This window comes from Artemia sp. Qi Xiang Cuo, chromosome 3 (assembly GCF_049724085.1).
Source record: "Artemia sp. Qi Xiang Cuo chromosome 3, ASM4972408v1, whole genome shotgun sequence".
In the NCBI taxonomy this organism is placed as follows: domain Eukaryota; kingdom Metazoa; phylum Arthropoda; class Branchiopoda; order Anostraca; family Artemiidae; genus Artemia; species Artemia sp. Qi Xiang Cuo.
In genome coordinates this window covers 83141741-83154210 of record NC_142796.1, presented here as the reverse complement: position 1 = coordinate 83154210, position 12470 = coordinate 83141741, and the positions used below count along the sequence as shown (strand labels likewise).

The following is a 12470-nucleotide window of genomic DNA, read 5'->3' as shown; positions in this document are numbered from 1 at the left end:
CTGGGAGGGGTCGTCTCTGTGTCGTGTCTGTGTCATCTCGGGGTCTTGGTCGTCTCTGTCTCATATCTGTGTCGTCTCAGTGTCACAGAGACCACACAGAAACACGTCTCAGTGTCGTCTCTGTGTCTGTGTCGTCTCTGTGTCGTCTCTGTGTCGTCTCTGTGTCGTCTCTGTGTCGTCGTCTTGGTGTTGGCTCGTTGACATCTCTGTTCAATTTCGGGGTCGCTAAGGTGCAGTGTCTGCGTGGTCTCGTTGTCGTCTCTGTGTCGTCTCTGTTTCTTTGTCGTCTCTTATTATTCTCTGTGTCGTTTTGCTGTCGTCGTCTATGTGTCGTATCTGTTTCGTCTCTGTGCTGTCTATTTGTCGTCTCTCTGTGTCGTCTCTGTGTTGTCTCTCTGTGTCGTCTCTGTGTCGACACAGAGATGACACAAGACGACACAGAGACGACACATAGTCGTCTGTGGGTAGGGGCCGTCTGGGTGTGGGTTAGTTTTGGTCTGGGTGTCGTCGTCTCTTTGTCGTCTCTGTTTCGTCTCTGTGCCCTCGCTGTGTAATCTCTGTGTCATCTCTGTGTCATCGTTTCCGAGTGGTCTCTTTTTGGTCTCGGGGCGGTCTGGGTGGTGGATGGGGGGGGACTGGGGGTAAGCTGGTGGGGGTCGGGCGGTGGCTTCGGGGGGTCCACACAGCCACGACACAGATATGACACAGAGACGACACAGAGCCGTCTCTGTTTCGTCTCTGTGTCGTCTCTGTGTCATCTCTGTGTCGTCTCTCTGTGTCGTCTCTGTGTTGACACAGATAAGACAAAGAGTCGTCTCAGTCTCTGTGTAGTGTAGTTGTCGTAGCGGTGTAAGTGTGGTGTCGGTGTCGTGTCTTTGTCGTCTATGTGTCGTCGTCTCTTTGTCGTCTCTGTGTCGTCTCTGTGTCATCTCTGTGTCGTCTCTGTGTCTTCTCTGTGTCGTCTCTGTGTCGTCTCTGTGTCGACACAGTGACGTCGTCTCTGTCTCTGTGTCGTATCTGAGTAGTATCTTTGTCTGTGTCGTCTAAGTTGCGTCTCTTTGTGATATATGGTTATTCGTCTCTATTTCGTCTCTGTGTCATCTCTCTGTGTCGTCTCTATGTCGACACAGAGACGACACAGAGTCATCTCTGTGTCGTCTCTGTGTCTGTTTTGTCTCTGTGTCGTCGTCTCTGTGTCTGTCTCTGTGTCGTCTCTGTGTCGTCTCTGTGTCGTCTCTGGGTCGTCTCTGTGTAGTCTCAGTGTCGCATTCGTCTGTGTTTGGTCTAGGCTTCTTGTATTTGTATTCTTCTATGTTTAGTATCGTGTTATTGTCTTTGGCGTATGTGGTTCGTCTCTTTGTCGTCTCTGTGTTGTCTCTCTGTGTCGTCTCTGTGTCAACACAGTGACGACACAGAGACGACACAGAGCCGACACTGTGTTGTCTTTTTGCCGTCTTTTTCTCTGTGTCATCTCTTTGTGGTCTGTTTGCCGTCTCTGTGTTATCCCTGGGTGTGTGTCGTCTCTTTTTCGACTCTGGGTCGGTTAGGTGTCGTCGTCTATTCGGTGTCTCGGTGCCGAATAAGGGCCATCAACGTTTCGTCTCAGAGTCGGAGAAGTGTCGTCTCTCTGGGGCGGCGCTTTGTCGACAATGTGTCGAAACAGTGAAGACACAGAGTCGTCTCTGTGTCGTCTCAGAGACGACACAGAGTCGTCTCTGTGTCGTCTCTGTGACTGTGTCGTGTCTGTGTCGTCTCGTGATCGTTTCTTGTTCGTATCGTTGTCGTCTCTGTTTCGTCTCTTTTTAGTCTCTCTGTGTCATGTCTTGGTCGTCGTATTGCTTTCTCTGTGTTTTTTCTCTGTGTCGTCTCTGTGTCGTCTCTGTGTCTGTGTCGTCTCTGGGTCGTTTCTATGTCGTCGTCTATGTTTGGACTATGTGTCGTGTATTTGCCATCTCTGTGTCGTCTCTGTGTCGTCTCTGTGTCGTCGTCTCTGTGTCGTCTCTGTGTCGTCTCTGTGCCGTCGTCTGTGTCGTCTCTGTGTCGTCTCTCTATTTCGCCTCTGTGTCGACACAGAGTGAGACGACACATAGACGACACAGAGACGACACAGAGACGGCACAGAGACGACACAGAGACGACACAGAGACGACGACACAGAGACGACAAAGAGTCGTCTCTGAGTCATCGGTGTCTTCGTCGTCTCTTGTTATGCTATGGGTGTTTGTCGTCTCTTTGTCGTATATGTGTCATTTCTGTGTCTTTGTCGTCTCTGTGTCGTCTCTGTGTCGTTTCTGTATCGTCGTCTCTGTGTCGTCTCTGTGTCGTCTCTGTGTCGTCTCTCTGTGTCGTCTCTGTGTCAACACAGAGACGACACAGAGACGACACAGATTCGTCTCTGTGTCGTCTCGGTGTCTGTCGTCTCTGTGTCTCTGGGTCGGGGGCGTCTCTTGTGCTTGGGTGGTGGGTGGCGTTTTCGTGTCGTTGTCGTCGTCTGGTTTTGTTGTCGGTGGCGAGGGGTGTCAGTCACGTTAGCATGTGTTGGTCGGTCCGGGTTAGTCTATGGTTGGTCTCTCTGTGTCATCTCTTTGTCGTAAACGAGTCCACAACGACTCGTGTGTGTGGCCTGGCTGGTGCGGGTGCAGCGCGGGGGGGGGTTTTTGTGGTCTCTGTGTCTTCTCTCTGTGTCGTCTCTGTGTCGAAACAAAGACGACACAGAGACGACCCTGATACGACCCAGAGGCGTGGCTGTGTAGTGTCTGGGTCTGTGTCGTCTGGGGGTGGGCTGTTTGTCGTGTGTGTGTCATATAGGTGTGTGTTTTATGTCTGTGTCGTCTCTGTGTTGTCGCTGTGTCGTCCTCTCGGTGTCGGCTCTGTGCCGTCTATGGGTCGTCTCTGTGGCGTCTCTGTGCCGTCTCTGTGTCGTCGCTCTTTGTCGTCTCGGTGACGACACCGAGACGACACAGAGACGACACAGAGTCGTCTCTGTGTCGTCTATGTGTCGTCGCTGTGTCACAAAGACGACACAGAGACGACACAGAGTCTTCTCTGTGTCGTCGCTGTCTCTGTGTCGGCTCTGTGTCGTCTTTGGGTCGTCTATGTGTCGTATCTTTGTCGTCGTCTCTGTGTCGTCTCTTTGCCGTGTCTGTGCCGTCATCTCTGTGTCGTCTCTGTGTCGTATCTGTTTCGTCTCTGTGCCGTATCTGTGCCGTCTCTGTGTTGTCTCTCTGGTTCGTCGCGCGGTCGTCTAAGAGTCGTCCCTGTGACTAAAACGAGGAGTGTCGGGGTGGTGTATGGGTGTGTTTCGGCTCTGTGTCTTCGCTGTGTCGTCTCTGGGTCGGCTCTGTGTAGTCGGCTCTGTGTCGTCTCTGGTTCGTCTCTGTGCCGTCTCTGTGTCGTCTCGGTGTTGTCGGGGTGTCGTCTATGTGTGTCGTCTGTGGTGCGAATCAGATATGAAAATGCGAAGACACTGCGTCGTGTCTGTGTCGTCTCGGTGTCGGTGTCGTGTCTGCGTCGTCGCTGTGTCGTATCTGTGTCTACTCTGTGTCACAGAGAGGACACAGAGACGACACCGAGACGACACAGAGAGTCGTCTCTGTGTCACACCTGTGTCACAGAGATGACACTGAGACGACACAGCGAGTCGTCTCGGTGTTGTCTCTGTGTCTGTCTCGTCTCTGAGTCGTCTCTGTGTCGTAGACTCTGTGTCTTCTCGGTGTCATCTATGTGCCATCTCTTTGCCGTGTCTGTGTCGTCTCTGTGTATTCGTCTCTGTGTCATCTCTGTGTGGTCTCTGTGCCGTCTCTGTGTCGTCTCTGTGTCGTCTCTCTGTTTCGTCTCTGTGTCGACACACAGACGACACACAGACGACACAGAGACGACACAGAGACGGCACAGAGAAGACACAGAGAGACGACACAGAGACGACAGAGAGTCGTCTCTGTGTCGTCTCTGTGTCGTAGTCGTGTCTTCTCTCTGTGTCGTCTCTGTGTCGTTTCTGTGTCGTCTCTGTGTCGTCGTCTCTGTGTCGTCTCTGTATCGTCTCTGTGCCGTCTCTGTGTCGTCTCAGAGTCGACTCTGTGTCGTCTCTCTGTGTCGTCTCTGTGTCGACAATGATACGACCCTCAGACGTCTCAGAGTCGTCTCTGTTTCGTCTCTGTGTCTGGGGTGTGTGTGTTTCGTCTCGGGGTCTTATCTGGGTACTCTTCTCTGTGTCTTCTCTGGCTCGTCACGGGGACGGCGCTGTGGGGTCTGTGGGTCGTGGCTGGGTCATCTCTGTGTAACATCTATGTGTCGTATCTGTTTCGTGTCTGTTTCGTCTCGGTGTCGTCTCTGTGTCACAGAGATGCGAAAGAGAGTCGTCGCGGTGTATTAGCGGGGTCTGTGTCGTCTCTGTGTCGTCTCCGTGTCGTCTAGGTGTGGTCGTCTCTGTGTCTTCTCTGTGTCGTCTCTGTGCCGTCTCTGTGTTTTCTCGGTGGCGTCTCTGTGTCGTCTCTCTGTTTTGTCTCTGTGTCGACACAGAGACGACACAGAGACGACACAGAGTCGTCTGTGTCGTCACAGAGACGACACAGAGAGACGACACAGAGTCGTCTCTGTGTCGTCTCTGTTTGTGTGTCAGCTCTGTGTCGTCTCTGTGTCTGTGGCGTCTCGTTAGCGTCTCTGTGTCGTCTTCTCTGTGTCGTCTCTGTGTCGTCTATGTGCCGTCTCTGTGTAGTCTATGGGTCGTCTCTGTGTCGTCTCTATGTGTCGTCTCTGTGTCTGTGTAGTGTCTGTGTCGTCTCTGTGCCTGTGTCGTCTCTGTGTCGTCTCTGTTGGGTCGACTCGGTGTCTTCTCGGTAGCGGCCCGGTGCCGGGTATGGTTCGGCTCGTGGGCGTCTCGTTGTAGCCTCTCATGACAATATCTGGGTAGTCGGAGGGTCGTCTCGGGGTCGTAGCTTGGTCTTCTCGGTGTCAATGAGACGACTCTGAATGTCGGCGGGGGGTCTGGGGCGTCGCGTTGTCGGATCAGGGTAGTGTGGTTGTCGTCGGGGAGGTGTTGTATAAGGGTCGTCTCGTTGTCGTCGTCTCGGTGTCGTCTCGGTGCCGTCTCTCTGCCTTCGGTGGGTGGTCTCTGTGCCGTCTCGGTGTCGTCTCTGTGTCGTCTCTCTGTGTCGTCTGTGTGTCGACACAGAGACGACACAGTGTCGTCTGGGTGTCGTCGCCGTGTCATCTCTGTGTCGGGGTCGTCTCTGTGTCGTTTCTTGGGGGTCGTCGCTGTGTCGTCTCTGTGCCGTCTCTGTGTCGTATCTGTGTCGTCTCTGTTTAGTCTCTTTTTCGTCTCTCTGTGTAGTCTCTGTGTCGACACAGAGACGACACAGAGACGACAGCGTGTCATCTATGTGTGCTTTATTGGTCCTTGTCGTCTCGGCGTCGTCGCGGGGTCTTTTTCGTCTCTTGGTTGTGTTGGTGTCGTCTATTTGTCGTCTATTTTTCGTCGTCTGGGTGTCATTTCTATGCAGTCGCTTTGTAGTCTCTGGGTCTACTCAGTGTCATCTCTGTGTCGTCTCTCTGTCGACACAGAGTCGACACAGAGACGACACAGAGTCGTCTCTGTGTCGTCTCTGTGTCGTCGTCTCGGTGTCGTCTCTGTGCCGTCTCTTTGTCGTCTCTGTGTCGTCTCTGTGTCGTCTCTCTGTGTCATCTCTGTGTGGACACAGACACGAACCCGCGACGCCTTCGAGTGGTCTGTTTGTGATCTCGGGGTGTGTTGTATTTAGGGGGGGAGTAGGGGGGACCGATAGGACACCCAGACGACTCAGCGACGACACCGAGAGTCGTCTGTGTGTCGTTCTCTGTGTCTCTGTCGTCTGTGTCGTCTCTGTGTCGTCTCTGTGTCGTCTCTCTGTGTCGTCTCTCTGTGTCGTCTCTGTGTCGCTGAGCGACACTGAGACGACAATGAGTCGTCTCTTTGTCGTCTCTGTGTCGTTGTCGTCTCTGTTTCATCTCTGTGTCGGGGTCGTCGCTGGGTCGTCTCTTTGTCGTCATCTATTGGTCGTCTCTTGGACTTCGCTGTGTCGTCTCTGTGTCCCAGAGACGACCAATATAACACACGTAGAAGAAAAAGAGAGTCGTCTCTGTGTCGTCTCTGTGTCGGTGTCGGCTCTGGGTCGTCGTCTCTGTGTCGTCTGTGTGTCGTGTCTTTGTCGTCTCTGTGTCGTCTATGTGTCGTGTCTGTGTCAACACCGCGACGAAACCGCTACGACACAGAGAGTCGTCTCTTTGTCGTCTCTGTGTCTTTTTCGTCTCTTTGCTGTCTAGTGGTCATATCGGTGTCGTTTCGGTGTCATATTGGTGAATTCGTCTCGTGGTCGTCTAGTTTTCTTCTTTGGGCCAACTCGGTTCGGGATGGGTGTATTATATGTTCGGTCTCTGTGATGTATCTCATGGTGGACACTGTGGCCACCCTGATTCGACCCTGATACGCCACAGAGAGTCATCTCCATTTAGTCTCTGTTTCGTCATGTCGTTATAGTGTCTGGTTCGTCTCGGGGTCATCTTCTAGGTTTAGTATCTGTGTCAGCTCTGTGACGTCGCTGTTTCGTCGCTGTGTCGTCTCAGTGTCGTCTCTCTGTGTGGTCTCGGTGTCGACACTGAGACGACACAGAGACGACACAGAGTCGTCTCTGTGTCGTCTCTGTGTCTGTGTCGTCTCTGTGTCGTCTCTGTGTCACAGAGACGACACAAAGACGACACAGAGAGTCGTCTTTGTGTCTGTGTCGTGTCTGTGTCGTTTCTTTGTCGTTGTCTCTGTGTCGTCTCGGTGTCGTCTCTGTTCCGTGTCTGTGCAATCGCTGAGTCGTATCTGTGTCGTCTGTGTGTCGTCGATCTGTGTCGTATCTGAGTCGTATAACACACGAAACAGAGGCGACACAGAAGTCGTCTCTGTGTCGTCTCTGTCTATGTGTCGTCTCTGTGTCGTCTCTGTGTCGTCTCTCTGTCGTCGTCTCTGTGTCGTCTCTGTGTCTGTGTCGTCTCTGTTTCGTCTCTGTGTCGTTGTCTCTGTGTCGTCTCTGTGTCGTCTCTGTGCCGTCTCTGTGTCGTCTCTGTGTCGTCTCTGTGTCGTCTCTGTGTCGTCTCTCTGTGTCGTCTCTGTGTCTACCCAGAGACCACACAGAGAGTCATTTATCTGTTTTCTCTGTGTCTGGTTCAGCTCTTTGTCGTCTCGGGGTCGTGTCGGTGTCTTCGTCTCTGTGTCGTCTCGGTGCCCTCGTTGTGGTGTCGCAGTATCACCTCTGTGCCTTGCCTTTTGCGTCTCGGGGTGTCATTTCCGTGTCGAAAAAGAGATGACAAAGAGACGACACAGAGACGACACAGAGTCGTCTCTGTGTCGTCTCTGTGTCTGTGTCGTCTCCTCCTAATTTATGATTTGATTCATTGAAACCGCTAACAATAGGTAATTCTCGATTATCAAATGGCAGTTATTGAATTTAAACATCTGGCTTTCTTTTGAAGACAGTGTCTGGATGCAGAAATAGGACATTATTTGATATAGAAAATCATCTATGGGATAGAACCGCATCACTATGTCATTTATAGATAAAAAAAAGAACAACCGACTATGATTCAACACTTCAAACTTTCCGTGTAGCACTTTCAAGTAAATATTTAAATTTTTGTTCAAAAGAAAAAAAAAAAAATATCGTGTTACTCATGCTGCATATCTACTACAAAACCCTTTCTACATGTTTTTTAAGCCTAGATCTAGGATGAAACAATCCTAATTTGAATCATATTATCAAAATTTTTCACTATTTAGAGCACACAAAGAGAAAAAGATCACCAACACTTATACGGCAGCAAAAAGTACAATCACACTATGTAACTTTCATCGTTTGGAACATAAAGTGACAAAATAACATCAGCAACACTTATTAGAGTCGGATTACATTGCCTTGAATCTTCAACGTCTGGAGCATAAAGTGAAGAATAGGATCAACACCATTTACTAGATCGAAATCCATTATCTGCAATTTTCACCACTTGATCAGCAAAACTTATTTGGATCGGATCACCTTATCTGAATCAAGTCACACCATCTACAATTTTGGCCGTTCGGAGCATAAAGCGACAAATTAAGATCAGTAACACCTATTTGGATCGGAACATATTATCCGCAATTTTTGCCGCTTGGAGAATAGGGCAATGAGATAAGACCAGCGAAAATTATTGGAATCGGATCACATTATCTGCATTAATCACCATTTGGAGCACAAGGTTACTAAACACGAAAGTAATTCCTGGTAAATTGCATTGCAAGTAAGAAAATGCCATTTATTCATTTTCGACAACGAATTTATTTAGTTTTTGAGGAATATGGTTTTTAGTTTTTTTATTTAGTTTATTTAGTATTGAATTTAGTTTTTTAGTTTTTTTTTGTGGGAGGGTGTAAAAAGGGAGGCTTTGAATAGATTATATATATTGGGATGGAAGAGGAGCGTGCGTAGCTGTGTTGGCCTCAGGCAGCTTGGTGCTGCGGTGAGTTGTTAGTAGTAGTAGTAGTAGTAGTTTGAAGAATATAGGACAATGTTCTTACAGTTAATGTTACATAATATGAAGCATCAAAAAATGTATACTACAAGGGAATACTGTTGAACTGTTGGTGCGAGCTTTCTGAGGCCTCTGCTTCCCTTTCGGGGATATATGTGACATTTGTGTTATCATGTCATTATCACTTCGACTATAGTAAATCATCGTAGCACCAGCCAAACCCTGCAAGGTATTATCTATCTTCTTTTTTTCCGACCTCTTCGTATGCAAGGAATGGGCAAGGAAACTTTACAGGGCGCTGATTTAAAATAAAATCAGAAGTTCTAGCGCTCTTTTCAAGAGTCAAAAGTGATTAGAGAGTAACCAGCTCTCCTCATATTGTCTTTTTGTTAACTGTCCTTTCTTAGCCCCTCAAGACTTCCGGTCAAAAAGCTGGGACACCCACTTCGTACAAAAGCTCAATAAACACACTTCCAGAAATAATATGATCCCAAAAGCCAGTGGGCACGGGTCGTAAAAAATTACAGGTTGCAATTTTTTGCAAGTTGCAAGTTGCATAAAGTTGCAAGTTGTATAAAATTGCAAGTTGTTTAAACATAGCTCTGTTATAGAAAAGAGGGCCTTTTTGGCTATTTAGTTTTACGATCACCTCAAAAATCTCAGGGGCCGTTTTCTGGGTCAAACGAGCCAAACATATTGCTGTGGATGAGTGGGGGGAGGGAGGGGCTTAGATGTGATTATTTTTAATCATACAGCCCAAAGTTCTTGGGCCAAGGTGAGCTTAACGTACAACAAAAATTTCAAGGGTCTGAAAATTTCTTCGCCTGAAACTGGCCCGATAAATGGCCCAAAAGCCAGTTAAATAAAAGGCCCAAAAGGCACGGGACTCGCTCAATCGAAGTGTTTTCGCCTCTTTATGAATCGAAGTGATTTGAGGACAATAGCCATGCTTCCATGCCTTTTTCTACTATCTGGCCCCTTTAGGTCCCAGGATGTAAGATCCATATTTTGACATAGTCACTTTGTTCTAAAACCTTGAAAGGTCTAATAAGTATGCCTTCAGGGTCACCTTAACCCCCAAAGCCACGGGGACAATGGTCTAAATTAAGCAAATTAACCATTATTCACAGGTAATATTTACTGGAAAAGCTCTTTGAGACCATTTGCTAGGCCAAGATTCCCAGAGTTTCACGTGGGAATAAACTGGAAACGACATGATGAAGAAATAGAAAATTTGAAGGCAAAACAAAATTATTTGAACAAAAATTAAAAAAGAAGAAATGATTTGAAAAAAATTGCAAAACGAAAGTTACTTGAACAAAAAAGTTTCAAGAAGACCAAATTACTTAGATAAAAACTGGAAGTGTGAAAACTTTGGAAAAAAACTGAAAAAAAGAAAGTACTCGAAAAAATTGGAAAAAGACAAAATTACTTGAACAAAACTTGAAAAAAATTGAAAGAACCCGAAATTACTTAAATAAATTTGACAAAGACCATATTCCATGAACTAAAATAAAAATCAAATAACTTGAAAAAAATGAAAACGAAATGCACTAAACAGAAATTTAAAATCTGATTTCCCTAAAAAAATTGAACATCTGAACGAAAATCGACAAAGATTGAAAGTCTGCAAATTTTCCCAATAAAAATTGAAAATATTGAAAATATTCTCAACAAAAACTGAAAGTATTTGAGTTCTTTACAACGAAAATTAACGAAAATATCAATTTTCTTGACCATAAATTAAAATCTTTGAAATATTTTTGAAAAAATCGAAAAACTATCGGCTATGCAACTTTCAATACAAATTAGCAATTTACACAAAATTAATCTTTACTAGATTTGGGGGTGAGGTAAGAACAATAACCGTAGCTACTACCAATGTTGGGGGCGTGGATTCGCTAGCTACCGTTAAGGCTAAGGGAAGGAGGCCTCCATAGTAAAATAGCTAAGAACTCACCTAAATTCTACTTCTTCTTACTGGTTAGTGTCTTTGGCCTATAATTACCTGGTCATACATCGACAGAAGAAAACTCACTGCTGTAATATGCCCCTATCTCTGGGAAATATATCCTACCAAGCTGAAACCCTCAGTTCTGACTACCTTCTCCAGCATAACTAGGGTTACGGAGAAAAGCCACTCGCAATTTAGAAAAAAACTTACTTTTAATTATCAGGCCAAAGATAAGGTAAAATCCCAACATGAACTAATCCAAAATCATATTGGCGAAAACAAAGTAAAATTAACCCTTTCGAAAGCCAGCGGGGGAATCAGAGAAAAGGGTGCAATAAATGAATCCAACTTTAGCAATTCACTAACTTTAACAACACGCTTTGAGATCGTAAATTTATTTATACTATAATATTTATACCAAATTCGAAGAGCAAATTAGCTGTGTCACTATTCCAGTGTTTTGGGGACAGACACAGGGATGAAAGTCTCAAGGAAAGTCCCGCTCCCCCGAATGAGAAAGGAATCCAATATTTTTCTTGATTTTTCGGCGCTTCTTATTAAAATTATTAAGTAAAAATTATTTTTTATCATTCCTCCCTCCAAAATAATATTCCTGCATATACGCCTACTATATGCCCAAAAAATAATTAATCGGTGATACATAACATACTCCTGTCGATCTAAAACAATATAGATAGACAACGATAAAGATATAGGTAAAATCAGGTGATATAGAACGCATCTAAAAATGTAAAAATTTTAAATGTGACTTTTCTGTAGGGAGAGTGTGCGTAATAATAAATTTTTGCTCTATGTTATAGAAATATTTTAATTCTTAAATATTTAAATAATTAAATATTCATTGCAGTATTTTGAAGTTTTAAGTTACACCTTTTAACCTACAATGATAGCTTTGCGAGACAACGAATATACTCGTATCCTTGGATTAACCCTTCTTCTTTTTTTTTTATTTGGGTGACCTGGCCATAAATTGTGTTACGGTAATTAATATTTAGCTAATTATGTTAGGTATATGAATAAAACTACTTACATTTTTTATATTATTTTAATTGGCTATTGATTAAACAACAAAATATAATGCTCATTAAATAAACTGAGCATTTATTTTTTAGGGAAAGTGTGGATGATAGTTTTTGCTGGAAGGTTAAGAAAAACACTTTTCAAGGACTTTTTTTTTTTCAAGGAGCAATTTTCAAGTTTTAAAATTTGAATTTAAAACCCTAAAGTAAATTGATGAAGAAAAACATTTACCTGTGTGTTCAATCCACACAAAACAATTACTAAACCAAAAATGACAGTGCTGGCTTGGGACAGGGATAAAGAATTAACCATGTAGGCATACACTTCAAACACGGATTCAGGACCTGAAAAAGAGAGACATAAACGAGTTAAAATCATATGAAATAATACATAAATCACACAAGAAGAAGGAACAAATTCATGATTTCAGAGCGATAAATAAAAGTTTAAATAGGGATAAAATCCTTTTAATAGACAAAGTTGCACAAACAGTGATAGAAATTCACAAAAAATACCAGATATTTCGGTCATATATGCAGTGACCGTCATCAGTAGTAAAACCTATTTTATTTATCGTCATAGAAAGGCAGTGTGGTCTCCGAAATTATCGATTTCAGAGCCTGTTATTATAGTTATTAATTAATTGTTAATGTTGGATCCATCTATTCCTTTTCCCTAATTTTGTTTGTCTCCTCTTGCCTTGTGAAAGGGGCAATTTTACTTTGTTTTCACTGATGTGTTTTTGGTTTAGTTCATGTTGAAATTTACCTTGTCTGTCGCCCGAAAGTTTAAGGGTGTTCTTTTTCAAACTCCGAGTGATTGTCCTTTAGTACTAGTTGTGTTGCAGAGGTGGTCAGAGCTGAGGCTTTCAACTTGGTAGAAAATATTTTACAGAGATATGGTGATATTACAGCAGTGACTTTTCTTCTGCCGATAAAAGACCAGGTAA

At 45.2% G+C, this 12470-nt stretch overlaps 1 protein-coding gene across 1 annotated transcript in view; it reads right to left on the bottom strand.

Moving 5' to 3' along the window:
- Positions 1-12470, bottom strand: part of LOC148954639 (sodium-dependent dopamine transporter-like) — a 188470-nt gene that overhangs the window by 34131 nt on the left and 141869 nt on the right. Inside the window, exon 8 of the mRNA XM_089087178.1 lies at positions 11753-11865. Within this exon, the coding sequence (XP_088943304.1) occupies positions 11753-11865 (113 nt within the window). The remainder of the gene's footprint in view (positions 1-11752; positions 11866-12470) is intronic.